The sequence below is a fragment of the Kickxella alabastrina genome (assembly GCF_025024165.1).
Source record: "Kickxella alabastrina strain RSA 675 chromosome Unknown BX661scaffold_1, whole genome shotgun sequence".
Taxonomy (NCBI): Eukaryota; Fungi; Kickxellomycota; class Kickxellomycetes; order Kickxellales; family Kickxellaceae; genus Kickxella; species Kickxella alabastrina.
In genome coordinates, this window is record NW_026251472.1 from 156,435 (window position 1) to 174,222 (window position 17,788).

Consider the following 17,788-nt stretch of genomic DNA (forward strand, 5'->3'; position numbering starts at 1 on the left):
AAAAAATATGATCTCAAATACCTCATCTCTGTCTTGCCATAAAAAAACTAATGTTTGTCTACTTTAAAGTCTCAGTTGAATAAAACCCCTGATTGGAAAAATAGATATGCGCGTTGCAACCCAAACAGCATGTGTTTATTTCACTGTGTAATGTTTGCCCCCGCATATGCCTTCTTTTTTTGCATTTTATTTCTTTTTCGTTTCTGTTTTAGCAGCCACTTTTTTTTGTATTTGTTCATTTGTTCATTTTTTTCTACTTGCAAAGAAAAAAAACTTTATTTATTTACTGTAAAATTCGCCATTTTATTTATTTACCTCTGCGTGAAATGAGCCCAACAAAACAAGAAGAGAAAGAGCAGGTGCAGGGAACCACGGCCATTGGAAATTCGTCTTCGCCAACCAATCCACCACCACAGAGACCGACAGCCGCAGGGAAGGCGGCGGCAAAGGCACTCATGCTCTCGCCATTACAAAAGAGGCCACCCATCCACAAAAGCAACACAATAGATCTCGCTGGAAACAACGTCCCGCAGGCAGCCAACCGAAGCAGCATAGAATGCTTGCCGCCTCAGCCAATATCCCCGCTACTGCCCATTTCAACCGCTGGAGAGCAGCAGCCGGAGACTAACAGGGTGTCGTATGCCCATAGGAGGAGCGTTAGCGGGTGGGATAAGCTGTTTTCGGACATGTCCCAGCGCGCTGAGAACAATATAGAGGACAGCGATTATGCTGAGAAAGAACAGCAGCTGCAGCCAGAGGAGCAGCAGCATCAGCAACAACAGCAGCAGCAGCAGCAGTTGGAGCTGAGGGTGCCTGCGATGGGCGAGGACTCTCTGGCTCACGGTGACGTCCAGTATGTGTATGAGTACGGCTCTTAATGTGTTTTACTGCTTGCAATGGTGTTTTTTGTTTTGCTGTTGCTATTGTTGCTATTGTTGCTATTGTTGCTATTGTCGCTGTTTCGTTTTGATATATGCTATTCCGCTCAACATCTCAACACACTCCATCTCCATGTCTATGTCTATGTCTATGTCTATGTCTATGTCTATGTCTATGTCTATGTCTATGTCTATGTCTATGTCTATGTCTATGTCTATGTCTATCTCCATGTCTATGTCTATGTCTATCTCCATCTCTATCTCCATCTCTATCTCTACCTCTTGCTGCACCCGCAGTGTTCGTTTCCTTCGGTTGAGGCACTACTTCCGCGTTGCCCAGCTTGGCTTGCTTCAGCTGATCACAGACTGAAGAAGGGAGTTTGCAGATCGTGATGCGCCCAATGCTTGATGCTGAAGTGTTGAAAATGCGATGCGCGCATTTCTCAATGCGCATGCACTATATTGCAGCAAAGATGCCTCCCCTCCACTTCCCCCGGCTCCTTTCAATTAAAAAGCACACCCCCCGCTCATCTTCAATGCTAATATTAATGCCAATGCCAATGCAATCTAATACAATCTAATCGCATAGGTCCGACGACAACTACCCTTGCAGACAGGCGCGCAGCACAGACATCAACGCAGGTGGCGAGCGCAACGGCAGCCGCGACCGCGCCGACACGGGCGTCTCGTCGACTGGGTCGGCACTGCAGTACTACACGGGCTCAAACACATCGACAACGGCGCTCGCGCATTCGTACACAATCAAGGATGTCAGCGGGGGGCCGGTCATCGGCCCCGACGGCGTTAAGGCCAAGCTCATTCGCGCACAGGACAAGATCGAGAGCGCATCCGAGCACGTGCACGATAAGGAGTCGCCGCTGCTCGCGCGGCTGTTCCATCGCGGCTCAAACGACGATGACGACAACCATAACAACAAAGCCGATGGCAACAACGACGACGACGACGACGACGACGAGGCGGCCGGGCGGCGCAAGCGCGTCGACGACCTGCGGCACAAGCTGCGGCGCGCGGTCATCAAGGCCACGGTGCTGACGGGGCGCAAGCCGCAGCGGCAGATGAAGAGCGCAATGCCCAACAGCATCTTCCCGTTCTTGCAGGACGCGATGTTTGTGCCAATGTTCCATTTTATGCGCGACGAGCACGGCCACCGCGCGCCGCCCGTGATCTTTGACGCGATCCGGCTCAGCGTCATGGTGTCGGGCGCGGTGCCGACCAGCGAGGAGGATCACCACTTTATTGTGCGCATCGAGCTGCAGTACGGCGACGTCAAGTGGTCGATCCACCGGCGGCTCAACGACTTTCTGGCGCTGCACACGGTGCTGACGCTGCGCAAGTTCCAGGGCCGTGTCACGCAGCTGCCGGCGTTCCCGCCGCAGATCAGCTACGCGATCGAGCGCGCGCGGCTGTTCAATCTGGGCGGCACCGGCAGCGGCAGCGAGCGGCGCATGCAGTCGACAGTTGACCGCAAGCAGGCGCTCGAGTCGTACCTGGTCAAGCTGCTGCGCGCGCTCAACATGCGGCCGGCCTACGAGGTGTGCACGTTCCTCGAGCTTAGCGCCGTGTCGATCATCAAGGACGTCGGCTGGAAGGGCAAGGAGGGCAGCCTGGACCGGCGCGTCGAGCATACCACTGGCATGTGGTGCACGCCGCGCGACCTGCGGCGGTGGTCCAAGCAGTGGGTGCTGGTGCGCGACTCGTTCATCGCGTTCTGCAACCACATCTCGGACCCGTACCCCAGCGACGTGCTGTTTGCCGACCCGCAGTTTGACATCAAGTACCGCAAAAAGTCGGGCCACAACCCGTTGTTTCCGTACCGCATCACCGTGTCCAACCAGTACCGCCGCATCCAGCTGCGCAGCGACAGCGAGCGCGTTATCAATGAGTGGCGCCACTCGATTGGCGAGATGAAGCGGCTGTCCGCGTGGGCCGTGCCGCACCGCTTTGAATCTTTTGCGCCGATCCGCGACAACAGCCGCGTCATCTGGTTCGTTGACGGCGATGACTATTTCTACGCGCTGTCTGAGGCGCTGGAGAAGGCGACCGACTGCATCTACATCGAGGACTGGTGGCTGTCACCTGAGCTGCACCTGCGGCGGCCGTACCACCTGAACGAGGAGTTCCGGCTGGACCGGCTGCTGAAGCGCAAGGCCGAGGAGGGCGTTAAGATATACGTGGTTATCTACAAGGAGGTCACGGTGTCGCTGACAATCAACTCGGCGTATACCAAGCGCAAGCTGCAGTCGCTGCACCCGAACATCATGGTGCAGCGGCACCCGGACCATCTGGCCGGCGGAACCATGTTCTGGGCGCACCATGAGAAGATGGTAATTGTGGACAACACCTTTGCGTTTATTGGCGGGCTGGACCTGTGCTGGGGCCGCTACGACACGCACGGCCACCGGCTGGCCGACTACTTTTTGCCGCACAAGGGCCGGCCGTTTGCGCACCTGCAGAACTTCTTCGGCCAGGACTACAACAACGCGCGCATCCACGACTTTTCCAACGTGCACGAGTACGAGGACACGCTGATCGACCGATGCTCGACGGCGCGCATGCCGTGGCACGACGTGCACATGGCGATGATTGGCCAGCCGGCAAGGGACGTCGCGCGCCACTTCATCCAGCGCTGGAACTTCATCAAGGGCTCCAAGGCGCTGGCCAAGGCACACATGCCGTTCCTGATGCCCAAGGGCGAGTACTCGGCGACACGCAATGATATGCAGTACCGCGGCACTTGCCGCACGCAGGTGCTGCGGTCATCGGCCGAGTGGTCTATGGGCATCAGCAAGGAGAGCAGCATCCACACGGCGTACTGCGAGATGATCCGCGATGCCAAACACTTCATCTACATCGAGAACCAGTTCTTCATCTCGAGCGCGCGCGAGGATGCCGGGTACACCATCAAGAACCGCATTGCCGAGGCGTTGGTCGACCGCATTAAGCACGCGCACCGCCGCGAGGAGAAGTTCCGTGTCATTGTACTGATGCCCCTGATGCCGGCCTTTGAGGGCGACGTCAATGCGGCCGGCGCCGCCACGCTCAAGCTGGTTATGCACTGGCAGTACCAGACTATCTGCCGCGGCGACCACTCGATCGCCTCGCAGCTGGCCAAGGAGGGCATTGATATGCACCAGTACATTCGCTTCTTCGGTCTGCGCACCTACGATGTTATCCGCCGCTTTGCCGACGGTGCTGTTAAGCAGGACATCACGGCTATTGCCGGCAACGCACCGCAGGAGGCGCCCGGCTTCGAGGACATGCTGAGCAAGCAGGGCGTCCCGGTTATTGACCGCACGCAGCCGCCAGAAAACCCCAAGAAGGCCACCACGCACGCTGAGCTGCTGACGCCGACGCCGCCGCTACCGCCGCCATCCGAGACGCACCGCGCAGCATCGTTCCCTGTGCAGATCACGCCCTCGCTTTCGTTTAACCAGAGTCACGACCCGGCGTCGCATAACGCTGATTTTGCGTTCCAGCGGCCCGACGAGGCCTTTGCCGAGGACAATTATCCGATGCAGAACAATCCAGCGCGCAAGTCGCAGGAGATCAGGCGTCGGTCGCAGGACCAGGGCAGCCTTGTGGCCCGGTCAAAGTCGCAGACCCGCCCAAGCATGATTGGTCGCCACTCGTTCAACCTGTCGCGCAACCCGCTGTCCCGCCGCAGATCGTCGTTCTCTGGTGGAATTCGCAACTTTTTGACTGGTGGAGGGGGAGACCGTACCAGCACGTTCTCGGCCAAGTCGGAGTCGTCGTCGTCGTTATCTTCGTCGTCATCGTCTTCCTCATCGTCGTCCGAGTCTGACCTTTCGTCCTCGGATATGGAATATGACCACGTGATGGCCGATGGCCGCAGCAGGTACGGCATGCGCCGGCTGGACAACGACGGGCGGCGCAAAACAGCGTTGCGCTACCTGGTCCGCGGCACCGAGCACATCAAGCAGTATGGCAGACAAAAGAAGCCCAAGGCCGGCCGCAAAATCAAAAAAGAAGGGAGTAGCAGCAGGCTGCACAAGAAGATGCACAAGTACGGGCTCACTTCCGAGGACCGGCGGGACTCGGACTCGGAGTACGGCGGGCCGCACATGCAGGTGGACATGGATGACGTCGACAACTACGTGCACCCAAAGAACAAGCGCATTTCCGAGGAGGCAGCCTTCCTTGGTGGCCCGAACCAGCACCCCAAGCAGGCTGGAGGCAAGGGTATTGATCGCGAGCAGCATACTGTGCTGCCGGAGTTTGCCGGCGCTGAGTATATGCGTGAGCGCCGTCGGATCGACGCAGAGATAGCCGCTACCCCTGGCGAGTCCGGTGGTGGCGGTGCTGGGACGTCGCATGGCCGCAATATGTCGACAGGTTCGCGCATTAGCGAGGGCAAGCAGAGGCCTGCTGCCGTGCTGTCATCTTTGACACTAGCGCCGAAGCCCTCAGCGTTTCCACCGCCGCCACGCATGGGTCCACAGATTATGGAGCATGAGGTATTTGGCGGCGCCAAAAAGGCTGCTATTCCATCCCAGCAGCAGCAGCAGCAGGTGAGCACGCGGCGCCTGAACGTTCTGCCGCGCCCGCCGCCTCTCAGCACACTATCTACGGCACCGGCATCGCTGCCCACCGTGACCGTCGAGCCTCCGCTGCCATCGCCGCACACAGCGCACACCACCACGGACCAGTCTGAAATTGTCCACGTCGAGCCCGAAGTAATCAACCAAATCGTGTCCGAGCTCGTCTACATCCACTGCAAGCTGATGATCGTCGACGACCGGTACGTCATCATGGGATCAGCCAACATCAATGACCGATCAATGGTCGGTAACCGCGATTCCGAGATTGCCATGATAGTTGAAGACACCGAGCCCATCCGCACAACCATGGACGGCAGACCATATCAGGCCGCCAAGTTTGCGCACTCCTTGCGCATGCAACTATGCCAGGAGCACTCGGGGTTGCTGGAGAGCGTCGACCAGATGCGGTATGTCTTTGAGGCATTTGCGGGCAATCCGCCTATCGATACAAAGAGGTCCGAGGCGGATATTGCGGAGAGCAAGCGTGCTCGCCGCGTGCTTGAGGACCCCCTATCAGACGATTTCATGGAGCTTTGGTGGAACACTGCGACGACGAATGCTGAGGTTTTTAGGGATGTTTTCAAGTGCGTGCCTGATGACACTATTGAAAATTTCGAGCAGTATAGGAGGTTTATTCCGGGACATGAGGTGCCCTATGGACACGCGCTGCCCGGGAAGAGTACGGTTGAGACATTGGAGATGCTGAAGAATGTCAGGGGACATTTGGTGCCCATTCCGCTCAATTTCTTGAGAAACGAGAATTTGGGCGCCAAACTTGGTGACAAGGAGATCCTGGTTCCGGTCGAAGTGTTTACGTAAAGACAAAGGACAAAAGAAGAAAAGAAAAAAGAAAAAGAATGATAATTTGATATTCTCTAATCGCATATAAACTATAATAAAAAAAACATATTTCATGCCATATAATTTATGTTACTTCAGATGTACCTGGGCCCAGTCACCGGAAATGGCCAGGGTCTCTTCTCCAATAACCGCAACAGAGGTGACCTTGGCGGCATTCTCCGAGGCCAAATACCTACAGGCAACGTCCTTCAGATCAGCCGGCGTAACAGCAAAGAACTGCTCCCTGCGTTCCTGCCTCATGTCATCCGTAACCCCAGTGGTAAAATACCCCATACCCTCCTCAGCCACAGACAACGGCGTATCCAAATCTCCAAACACAGACAGCTTGGCCTCCATCATCTCCCTCTCTGAGATCTCATGTTTCTCTGCGGTAATCCACTCGATAGACTTTGCAAAAGTCTCGATGGACGTCAGGGGACTTGGGTCACGGTACGAGAAGAAGCTGAAAACACCCTGGAGTGCAGAATACCCGGCGCCACCGCCATAGGCTCCGTTGCGTTCGCGGATCTCCCGGTGCAGGTAATTGGGAGTGAGGAATTTGGCCAGCAGCTGGAGTTTGACGCTGTCTGCGTGGTTATAAGGAACACAGCGGGTCGCCATACCGGCGTAGTTAGTTGCAAAAGGCAATGGGCAGAAGAACCGACCGCTGGTTGCAGTGAATTTCTCCACCTCCTTCCAGCCCCCTTGCTTCGACTGCTGCTGGTGGCCTTGCTGGGGGTAGGACTGGAGCAAATGATCCAGCGCGCGCTGGTTATCGTCAGAGCTTCCCTTATTGGTCGTCACTGCCGTGCGCATAGTCAGCTTGTTGAACACAACTTCCTGCACGCGCTTAAGCTTCTCCACCACGGGGTCCAGGTCCTTGAGCCTCGCCAAGTCACTGATAAACTTGACCTGAGAAATCCCATTCATCGTTTCCAGCGCCCCCGCCTCCGGCACAAGCGTCGATGCCGCCAGTCTCCTCGCATATGCGTGTCCGGAGCTAGCCACGTCGTTAAACATATTGCTCGCCAGCGCATTCAGCAATGCCTTCAGTCGGTCCTTGTTGCCAAAATTAGTCTCCCGCACGAGTTCCAATACCAACCCGTACATGGGTTCAATATGCTGGTCTAAGCAATGCGACCCGAATGAAATTCCAGCCTCAATATGACCCAGGTTCGCAAGATCCGTCGTCACAAAGGGTGAGAATGAAATGCCGCCGGTATGCAGACGGATATCGGTCTCGATCTCCGCCATGTCGCGCGATGTCGTGCCGAGATACGTCAGGCACTCGCAGAACAAGGGCAGGTATGCGCGGAGCTCCGGATACTTGTCCCGCACATCATTGATGACGCGCAGGTAGCTGATCCCATTAGTCGAAGTCGTACGCCACTGCACCGGAACCGGCGTGCCGTCGCCCGCCACGCCCATCGACAAAGCATAGCGCCCGGCATCCGCAGGCACATCTGCTAGCGTCAGCGTCGGCAGCGAGCTCAGGTCCTCCTGGCGCATCTGCTCCTGCGCCAATGCCTCGTTCTTGCGGTCAACCAGAGCCAGATCCGCACTGCTCAAAGACGCCAGCTTGCCCTGGATCAGCTCGTGCTCCCTGCGATCCAGCCGCTCATTATATTTGGTGTCCGGCAGCATCGCGTACTTAAGCGTATGCTGGCTGTTGAGGAAGTAGCGGTCGGCGAGGGACTCGAAGAACCCACCGCGCTCAATGTCTGCGCGCAAGCGCGCTACGTTCTCGCTAACCTTAAGGTACTCCACCGGGTTAACCCCATGGAACCACCCGGTGCTGATGGACTTCATCAGGCTGAGCCCGAAATCCGCAGTCCGGTGCTTATACGCCAGCTCCACACCTGCCAATGCAGCGTCCACGCGGCGCCGCTCAAAGCCTTGCTCATGCACCAAGGCGAATGTTTCCCTGATCCGGCGCTCCACCAGCGGAATATCACTGTCTGAAATCCCCTGCAGCCCCACCGCCAGCGACGTGCGCCTAGTATACGGGCTATACCCGGTGTTAGCGCTGTAGTCCAGCCCAATATGCGAGTCAATCAGCGCCTTGTGCATTGGCGCCGATGTGCCGTTCAAAAGCAAGCTGGAAAACATGCTCATGGAGAACGTCTCATAGACGTTGCGCAGGTCATTGGCTAGGAATCCAAGCGAGAATCGCGTCTGCTTGTCTGCCGTCCCGACGTTCTCCACGGGGCCGAGCTCGCTGACCATTTTCTCGCCAAACTCCTCCACGTCCATCCCCACCGTGGCTGGCGTAATCCGCGTGTACGACCCGATGACCTGGGCGACCCGCTGCAGCTGCGGCGCCAGCGGCAGGTTTCCGTATGAGTAGATACGCGCGTTGCTCGGGTGGTACCTGGTCCGGTGGAACTCGACCAGCTGCTCGTGCGTCAGATCCGGGATAAACTCCGGGTCACCGCCGCTGACATATTGGTATGTCGTGCCCGGGAACAGCTGCTGTTCTGCCCTGGTCGCATACAGACTGCCGGCGTCCGAAAATGCACCCTTCATCTCATTATAAACAACGCCCTTGAACTGCCACCCGAGAGCGCCATCCGGATTCCGCTCCAACCTCCACCCTTCTTGTCTGAAATCCACCTCCCGCAGTGTTGGCTTAAACACCGCGTCCAAATAAACACCCTGCAAGTTCTCATAATCCCTGGCATTCTGCGTTGCAAATGGATACTGCGTGTAATCATGCGCCGTCCAAGCATTCATGAAGGTTGACATTGACCGATTAAGCATCTTGAAAAACGGATCGCGCACGGGATACTTCTCGGATCCGCACAATGTCGTATGTTCGAGAATATGTGGGACTCCGGTGCTGTCGCTCACTGACGTGTTGAATCCAATGCTGAATACGTTGTTCTTGTCGTCGCGCTCAATATGCAGCCATTCGGCGCCGGTCTGCTGGTGCCGCAGCTGAATCGCACGCAGCTTGAGCTCGGAGATCGTCTGTATGTCCTCCACTTTAAATCCATGCAGCTCTTGGCCCTTTTCCAGCCCGCTGGTAAGCGGTCCTTCGGCGGCAATGCCGGCTGACTGAGACTTGCGAGTGCTGCTGGTTGAGAATGAGCGTGGTGAGAGTAAAGTGTGCTGCTGTGTACGGGACAGAGCATTGGAAACTACGGTGGTAGCAGTAAGTGGGCGACAGCTGAGACTGAGACTGCGAGCGCCAAACACCAGTCGGCTGGTTTTGGTTGCTGTTGCATTTGCGGCAGATAGCATACGCGCGCCCTTTATCTTTGATGCAGACATAATGAGCTTGATAAAAAAATAATAATAAAATAACTGAATTTAAAATACAATTCTATTTAATTCAACATAGAAAAAAAGAAGAGAAGATAAAAAAATAACAATCAGCAATCATGCCTATTTCATTTCCTCGTATCACCGACAAACTCGATCGTTATTTTTTTTTTGGGAATTTGCTTACGCTGATAATAACCTTGGTCTGTGATCAATCAAGAGTAAATTTATTCTCATTCAATCAACGCTTTAATTTTGCCCTTCGACTCCCACATGTGATGTGATCATCCTCCCCCTACTTCTCTGGCAAGTATGTGGACTCAAATTTTATTTCACTCTGCCATTTATTTTTTATTTTCACAGTCGACCAGGATAGACTGTGGAGTTTATAAATTCAAGTCACAGGTTGAACTGGTGACCAGCCTGATGATATGGAAGTGGATGTTGATGAAGACCCGCTCCACGATCTTTAACCTCAACATGCCAATTAACAGGGCATTGATGGTACCATACAAGATCAAATCAGGGGATACAATAATGGCACTCTGATATACCCCTCCATTCCATAATGCATATGCTTGAACGCGCACATACGAAGAGTATAGCCTTGACACGCCAAGACACCAGGCTGTCTGCAGAGGCACTAGCTCTCACCAATGGGGTGCACAATTTGTGAAGTGCACAATAAAGGCAACGAGGTATATATATAAGATGAGGCTGGCCCTAGTTCTACTTTTGATTCCATTGGTAATAAAAACGATAACAAACCCCAGACATAACCTCAACACTAGAAGACTAGTGCTCCCCCAAATCATAACAGAACAGAGACTGGGGCTGTGGCAAGATGAAGAGGGTAGAGCTCAGCGAGGATAGAGAGTCGAACCCAACACAATAAAGTTACATTGGTTCTAGGGGGTGGTTATGTTAGCTATTTTTTTTGTATTTCCTGCATGTGGTTAAAGTCAGACCTCGGTCCGGACCGAGCTTTTCACAGGTGGTAGACAGTCTCGTCTATATGTACGTTATCCTAAAACCTCAGAATCTCCTCCCTGCTAAATTTTTTAGGAATTATTCCGGCATTGCTGCGGAAGCTGTTCACAACAATACAGTATCCATAGTTTCTTTCTAGCATTTTTTCTTTCATTTAATTTGTCGTTCCATATTCCTTAGTAAAATGAAAAAGAATAATAAAAGAAAAATTGCTCAACCTGGACAATGTATATGCATTGTTGTGTGTTTACAATGTAGTAAATACAAAATGCATGGAATTTTACGGAATACAATTTATTAATAGTTAAAAAATAGCAGAACTATCGTGAGTGTACTTTAATTATTATAATTGCAAAATAAATAAAACTAAAAATAGTTCTGCACTATTAAGCCTAAGAATTAATTTCTCGTTTATTTTAATAAATTGTTGTGTACATTCAATTAAACATAAAGGCCAAAGCCAATACAAAGGATTTGTGACTTGGATTTTATTTTATTTTATAAAATCAGGTCATTTACCTTTTGCTCATTATCCTTTTTTACAATTTGTTTTGATATACATCAATAAAATGCACACATGCACTTTTCTTTATATTTTCCATACCCAAGGCACGGTCTACTTGCTTAAAGATTCTCTTAAAATTAAACCAATTTTTTATCCAGACCCTTTTCTTTCTCTTCTCCATATTTTGCATATAATTATACATATAATTATTTATTTGTCAACAAGCTAACACTTTTATTCATAACCATGTTGGCTAAACAAACGGACAAACCCCCTGCTAACAGTAAAACCGGTGATGACACCAATAATAAGCTTTCTTCTTTTGGCGCTACTAAAAACAGCAAATTCATAAAAACAGACAAGAAAATCCCTGTTATTGTTTGCAGCAGCACAGATAGAACTGTCTATGTCAACCCCAAAGACGAGAAAAGCAATAGGTTGATTACCAAAACTAGGGGAAAACAGAGCCTTGACACTGAGGAAAGATCTGCTGCCAACAATAAAAAAGGTAAAAAAACTGCTCTTGCTGGCTCAGAAATCAACAAAAAACAAGCTCGTACCATCAACTCGATGCAAAGAGCTCGTATAGATACCCCCAAACAAAAAAAAAGCGATGACAGCGGTTCCAAAATTATAAAAAGTACTTTTGCTAGTACAAAAATGGAAGACGATATTCGGGCAGATACAAGTACCCTTGAAAACGATTTAATAGATTGTGAAGTATTCAAGAATAACTTTATTAGTGATAAGCCTATAGCCAAGGTAAGGATTTCAAATAAAAAAACAGTTGGGCAATTACATGAGAATATTGCTAGTATAGATAAATCTACACATATAGAAATACTCAGTGGTTTTACAGAGATTCAAGATGCTGGTACGTTTCTTTACAATTTGACTGACATCAAAGTGGTTATCCATTATCCAGTTATTAATTTGAAAAAATTAAATCCATTTAGTAAAAAAAACAAAACCCCGATGGATGATTTAATAAAAGCAAAATTGTAATGATGGTTCAGACCAACGAGTCCGGTAAATTTTTATTCAAGCTAAAACTAGAGAAAGCTCATTGAGCATTCCCATGTGCCTTTTTATAAGAAATCCAAACTGACTGAAGGCCAACTCGGCATTGGTTTCATTTTGTTCATGTTTAACAACTCGACCAAGCTTGTGTGATTTCCATCACCACAAAAAATATGGTGCCAACGCGGTATTGGATAGCACGACAGGTATGGTCAAAGATATGCTGGCCATATGTTTGGATTTACCACATCAATAAAAGTGTGCAGGCTTATATTTTTTATTTTCTCGACACAACACATTCAACAAGGCAAGCTTCAATTACCAGGGTTATAATTTTTATTTATTACAGGCTACAAAAAAAGTCTCTACTTGACACTCAGTTTCTATTCAATTCAATTTCTTAAAAATTATTTCTACCATTTCTAAAACTTTCTAAATAAATATTCTAAACAAATACAAAAGCTCATTCGTTTCTTCTGATAAACTCCTCCACAAGCGCCATAAATTCTCTCGGTTTCTCAGCATGTACCCAATGACCAGTGTCCAACTCGTCAAGCTCGTAGTTAGGAAAAAGCTTCTTAATCTCTTCATATACCCCAGGTCTGACGTGAGGCGACTTTTTCCCGCTAATAAACAATGTCGGCCCCGTGTACACGCCCTCAGCCTCCCAACCCATGACATTACTCAAGCTATCGCGTAGCAAATCCAACGGCACCCTGGAACGGTACACCCCATCGATGCGTTTCATGTTAGTCAGCAAAAACTGCCTCACGCCTAAATCCTCCTCCGCCTCGCACAGCATCTCATCAGCCACCTTCTGCGACTTTACCCCGGCCGCCTCAATTTCCTTCAATTTGTCCACATACTTGTCAAAGTCATGTGAGAGCCTGAGCTTGACCGGCGCTATATCGTCGACAATAAGCTGCGATACCAGATCTGGGCGCTCCAGCGCCACTTGCATGACCACTTTGCCGCCCATAGAGTGACCCAAGAGAACGGGTTTTGTGAGCTGGTGGTCCTGGATGAATTGCTGAATGTCTTGCGACATTGCCGGGTATGTGTGTGGGGATTGGTGTGGGCTTTCGCCGTGGTTGCGTAGGTCGACACTATAGGTGTCTCGGTTTAGCGTGCGGGTCAGTTGGTTGGCAATTGCGCGCCAGTTTTGCTTTGACCCAAAAAGCCCGTGCACGATCAGCAGTGGCGGGTTGGCGCTGACGCTAGGGGCTGCTGTAGTTTTGGTATAAGAAAGTGGGACCGTGCTCAGGCATCTTGAGTGTCGTGCAAGTAAAAGCAGGGCGGCGGGTTTCTTCGAAAGAAGGTTGAAATTCATTGCTACAAGTCGAATTGAAGTTGAAATCCAATGAATTGGTGGATTTGTAAATAAAATAGAACTGGAAAACAAAAAATCAAAAATGGCAGTCAAAAGTGTTCCTGCAATTCAAGCTTTGCCAGTAGCCAAAACTGTGGCGTCGATTCGGATTTTATTTCAATGCATTAATCCCAACGGAAAAAAGGCAGGGCCCAACAAAAAAAGTGATAAAAATATTTTTTTAATTTTGTAGTGCAATTGAAAGCCGTTCGATCTACTCTACTCCACATCAGCCAAGGCCTGCGCAGGCGCGCTTCCCTGGACCTGACGCTCACAGCGCCGGAGCAGCTCCTTCGTATTGAGCTCCGACGTGCCCTCGGCAAACTCAGTCGAGTTATCCCGCAAAAAGGCAATAACAGCATCGGGCAGCAACCACAGAAGCTCGCCGGCCTCCATAAACTGCTGCACGACAGCGCAGGCCTCATACGAGAACGTGTCGTCGCGGTCTCTAGTCGGTTCCTTCACGTCGGCATTCAAGATGTTGGGCGCAATGACGGTAGCCAAGTTGGGCACGTCCATCTTAGACCCAGTCTGCTCGTCGACGTGCGAGAAGGTGGCGACCCAGTTGAGGAACGTCACTAGCACATTGAGCATATCACGGTTGGTCTGTGGCATAAGGAGAATGGCGTAGCGGAAGGCATCCAGACGGGACGCTTGCGCAATGCTGCTGATGGCCAGGAACAGCCGCCGCATGCGGAAGGGGATCAGCGGATCGGGCAACTCGCGCAAAAACTTCTTGAGCAGTGCGGCGAGCTGCACAGGCGTCTCCCTGGTGAGGTCCACGCGCGCGTAGTCCTTGTCTACAGAGTCAGTGACTTCGCGCAGCCGCCGGATGTTGCCGTTCTTGCGGAAAATGCCCTCGACGGCCAGGTCCATGGAGGACAGTGTGGTGAGCATGAGCTCGAAGAACTGCGGCACCTGCAGATTCTGCTTGCCGTGCGCGCCCAGCTCGGTCTCGACGCCCTGCCGCTCCATGAGCATCTCCAGAGGCACGCCGAATGTGGCCATGCGCATGCGGTCCTTTCCGCCCTGCCCTCCCTGTCCGCTGCCAACATTGCCGCCCCCAGTGCCGTCCTTCTTCTTCAGATTGGTCTTGAGCCGCGACCACATGCCTACGGCAGACGTCTTTTTGGGCGCGCCAATGAGCGCCACGAGGTCGGCCTGCGAGAACTCGCTCTGCCCGCCGCCCAGCAGCGCCGACAGCCGCGACACCGCCACGTGCTTTGCGCAGAACAGCTCGGCTGTGTTGAGGTCAGACCCGAACCGCATGGTGTGCGGTCGGCTCAGCATGCTCTTGACCTTGGTCACGGTCTCGGCCTCGTTGGCCACCCTGTGCTCGTCGCTGCTGGTCTGCGGCTGTTTAACCTGCTGCTGCTGTAGTGCTTGTTGTTGCTGTTGAGGCAGCAGTGGGTTGGCAATCTGCCCGGCACGGCGCATCTGCGGCACCTGCGGCGAGGGCGGCGACGCGCATCCGCGGTTCTCCATGCGCGCCTTCATTGTGTGCACCGTAGCGTGCGCCATGCGCGGCTTGCGTCGGTCAGCGAGAACTTGCGGCGGCTCTGGCGAGTTAGCCTCAACCACATGCACGTTGTTGTCGCTCTTGGCCTCCTTGACCGCGGCATTGACAGCGCACATCATTTCCGCATTGGCCGCCGCTGGCGACGCGTCGGTGAGCGCCAGCTTGGCCATCTGATCGCCAATCTGCGGATCACCAGCAGACCCAAGGGCCGCGGCTCTCGTTGGCTGAATCTCAAACTTGTCAAGCTTTTCCAGCGCCGCGTCAAACTCCCTGTTGGCTGAGTCCTGTGCCACCTTCTGTTCCCCCTGTGCTGCTGCTGCGCCCGACAATGGCGGCGGCATGATCCTGTATCCGTCGGCGATCCCACCGCTGGCAAACTCCTTGACATTGCTCTCGCCCTTCCTGTACCTCATGGCGCTGGGGTTCTCCACAGCATTCTTCATCTTGAGCAGCCCATACAGCCGCTTCAGCGCGACGCGCATCAAGAACGAGTACTGCTCCAGCTGCGACACAAACTTGAACCCACCGCTGGTCACACCATGCTTCTGCGCGCACCCAGGGCAGTAGACTCCCCGGTCATCGAAGGCCGACTGCGGATAAAACTGCTGCATCTCGCTCTGGCACACCACACACGTGAAGCAGTACAGGTGCCAGCGCTTGCGGCGTCTCGAGTGCTCTATGCACTCGGTTTCGACGGCGCTGTGGCACGATGTGCAGAGGTCGCTGGTGATGTCGGTCTCCTGGTAGGACAGCCGGAAGAGCGCCCATTTCTGCCGATCAGAGGTCTCGGTGAGTTTGGAGAGAAGCGCCTTGATGCTGGACGGGCATTTGTACTCGGTTTGGGCCTTGAGCGCGCCCTTGAGAGCCACGCGCGTGAGCACTTTAAGATAGTGCGCGAGACTGGTTACCAGGGAGAGCAACTCTTGCGTGAGGCCGTTGGACTCGTTACTCTGCGTGTGCGAGAGCACAGAGAAGAAGCTGACAATCTTTTTGCATAGCAGCTTGGGCTCGCGTGTATGCTGCAGGCCTAATGAAAACAAAAATTTGGGACAAGAGCAAATCAAAAATAAACAAAAAATAAATGATTAGCAGAGAGTTCAATACAAGCAACCTGTTTTTTTCTTCATTCCAAACATAGACCCTCTCTCTCTCTCTTTCATCTCCTCTGTCTGTAACGAAAAATACTTACCGGTTGAATCGTCAAAGTGTGACAGCTCGTCCTCGAGATCATCGATAGATGCAAACAGCACGTCAACGTGCATGATGAACCTCTCGGCCTGCCTCAGGCCTTCCAAATAATGGCCCCCCGATACCTGCAAAAGCATGTCCGAGATGCACGCGGCAGTGGACTCCTCGAACGATGACAGCACTGTCCAAATCTGATAAATCTGCTGCTCGCTCACAAAATTATGTGGCTTCAGCAACTGCTTGTTGACGCGGCCCCTGGCGCCCACATACATGCTGGGACATATCCGGACGTTCCAGAACTTGTAAATCATGTAGCACTCCGGATGCCAATGCTCCTCGACCCCGCGGTTGCTCATCTGCAAAAAGAGCTTCATTATGGGCTGCTGGCAGCCGGCGCACTTTCGCGCCACAAGGTAAGTGTAGTGGTGCAGGCAGTAGGCCTCGTTTTCGTGCTCATAGTAGGTGCCTTCGGGCCCAAATATCGTCGGACAGGCCGTGCACGTAAAGTGGTCCGGGTGATATTTCCGGCCCATGGCATGCACATACGTCGTATCCAGCGGCGATTTACATTTGTGACAGACCATGTTGGTGCGCTCAAAGTAGTGCTTTTCGCAGAGCAGGTGGTTCTTGCCGTCAGCGTCCTCCAAGACGCAGTATTTTTCCTCTACGTTGTCGTCACAAGTCTAGCGTTTGTAAAAAGAGCAAAGAATTAGCGAAAAATGAAAAATAAAAATCAAGAGGAAAAAAATATAATAGCATAATATGTGTTGGGTTCTTCAAGCAATAGCAGCTTGCAATGCCAGAAGAGCAGTATTATCTACTGTTGGTCTACGCCCATTCAAGTCAAAACCAAACATCGGACGCAGTTACAAGCACTTACTTCGCAACAAAAGCACTGCGGGTGACAGACCGTATCCATGAAGGGCACCCACTGGTCGCCGATTGGTTGGGAACACCGAACGCAGGATGCCAACGGGCCGGGTGCGACAACAGTGACAACAGAGCTCTTGGCCGCAGGCACTACGGGTGCCTCGATGGACGTTCCATCTGTAAGCTGTAAGGGCTGAGCCGAAGAAGTCTCCGCGTTTCCCGGCGCTTTGATTGTGTCGGCCATTATCGAGACGAGTGATAAACAGCTGGATAAATAGAATTAGAGAAAATAATATCAAGTACAGAAGAGAAATGCAACAAAAATGGAAAGAGGGAGAGAGAGATGGAATTATAAATGAAGAAATAAAGATGTCGAAATTAGTCCAATTTGTTTGCGAATTCGAGCAAAAATATATATATATAAACGATAGAAAAAAGAATAAAAAAGAATTAAAAATTGGCGACGACAACCGAATTACTGGCGATAAATCTGTAAAATAGAAGAATATAAAAAAGATATAAGCAAGGGCCAATTAGAATAAAAAAGAAAGGGGAAAAGATCTTGCTTCAAAAAACAAAGACAAATCATATTTCAAAAGGTTCGGCTCCTTTTTTTTGCTTGTTTTTATTTTCGTGAAAAGCAGCTGGCCAATTGGGATTTACCATCCACGCGCTCAACTTCACGATGCGCGCTGCAACTAATACATCTAAAAATACTCAATTTTTTTTGCTCTCTCTATTTCCAATTTAAAAACTTTATTTATT

General features: G+C 51.8%; 5 protein-coding genes across 5 annotated transcripts; 2 read left to right on the forward strand and 3 right to left on the reverse strand.

Annotated features, from left to right (window-relative positions):
- Nucleotides 1-54: 54 nt before the first annotated feature.
- BX661DRAFT_149368 (uncharacterized protein) lies at nucleotides 55-4,174 on the forward strand (the record flags this gene model as incomplete). Its single annotated transcript, XM_051533225.1, has 2 exons — nucleotides 55-853; nucleotides 1,468-4,174. Coding segments are annotated over exons 1-2 (3,234 nt in total), but the record flags the coding sequence as incomplete, so codon positions are not given.
- A 2,161-nt stretch (nucleotides 4,175-6,335) lies between these two features.
- BX661DRAFT_158640 (peptidase M16C associated-domain-containing protein) lies at nucleotides 6,336-9,541 on the reverse strand (the record flags this gene model as incomplete). Its single annotated transcript, XM_051533284.1, has 2 exons — nucleotides 6,336-8,422; nucleotides 8,522-9,541. 2 exons carry the CDS (start codon nucleotides 9,539-9,541, stop codon nucleotides 6,389-6,391), a joined length of 3,054 nt encoding a protein of 1,017 aa, XP_051394846.1. The 3' UTR covers nucleotides 6,336-6,388.
- Nucleotides 9,542-11,210: 1,669 nt separating this feature from the next.
- BX661DRAFT_616 (uncharacterized protein) lies at nucleotides 11,211-12,156 on the forward strand. Its single transcript, XM_051539321.1, has one exon. It carries the CDS (start codon nucleotides 11,304-11,306, stop codon nucleotides 12,060-12,062), a length of 759 nt encoding a protein of 252 aa, XP_051394847.1. The 5' UTR covers nucleotides 11,211-11,303; the 3' UTR covers nucleotides 12,063-12,156.
- A 294-nt stretch (nucleotides 12,157-12,450) lies between these two features.
- On the reverse strand, nucleotides 12,451-13,501 carry BX661DRAFT_174882 (alpha/beta fold family hydrolase). The gene has a single exon (XM_051533934.1). It carries the CDS (start codon nucleotides 13,405-13,407, stop codon nucleotides 12,541-12,543), a length of 867 nt encoding a protein of 288 aa, XP_051394848.1. The 5' UTR covers nucleotides 13,408-13,501; the 3' UTR covers nucleotides 12,451-12,540.
- Nucleotides 13,502-13,525: 24 nt separating this feature from the next.
- BX661DRAFT_202276 (uncharacterized protein) lies at nucleotides 13,526-17,568 on the reverse strand. Its single transcript, XM_051538498.1, has 3 exons — nucleotides 17,034-17,568; nucleotides 16,155-16,836; nucleotides 13,526-15,992 (listed from the first exon to the last, which is right to left on the reverse strand). Exons 1-3 carry the CDS (start codon nucleotides 17,265-17,267, stop codon nucleotides 13,666-13,668), a joined length of 3,243 nt encoding a protein of 1,080 aa, XP_051394849.1. The 5' UTR covers nucleotides 17,268-17,568; the 3' UTR covers nucleotides 13,526-13,665.
- Between the last annotated feature and the right edge of the window lie 220 nt (nucleotides 17,569-17,788).

What these genes read in the sequence shown, in the direction of transcription:
- BX661DRAFT_202276 (XM_051538498.1), bottom strand. Translation starts at nt 17,267, where the DNA reads ATGGCCGACACAATCAAAGCGCCGGGAAACGCGGAGACTTCTTCGGCT. An exon ending in CGCAGTGCTTTTGTTGCGAA is followed by an intron (nt 16,837 to 17,033) that starts GTAAGTGCTTGT and finishes TACAAACGCTAG; the next exon opens with ACTTGTGACGACAACGTAGA. An exon ending in ACACTTTGACGATTCAACCG is followed by an intron (nt 15,993 to 16,154) that starts GTAAGTATTTTT and finishes TGTTTTCATTAG; the next exon opens with GCCTGCAGCATACACGCGAG.
- BX661DRAFT_174882 (XM_051533934.1), bottom strand. Translation starts at nt 13,407, where the DNA reads ATGAATTTCAACCTTCTTTCGAAGAAACCCGCCGCCCTGCTTTTACTT.
- BX661DRAFT_616 (XM_051539321.1), top strand. Translation starts at nt 11,304, where the DNA reads ATGTTGGCTAAACAAACGGACAAACCCCCTGCTAACAGTAAAACCGGT.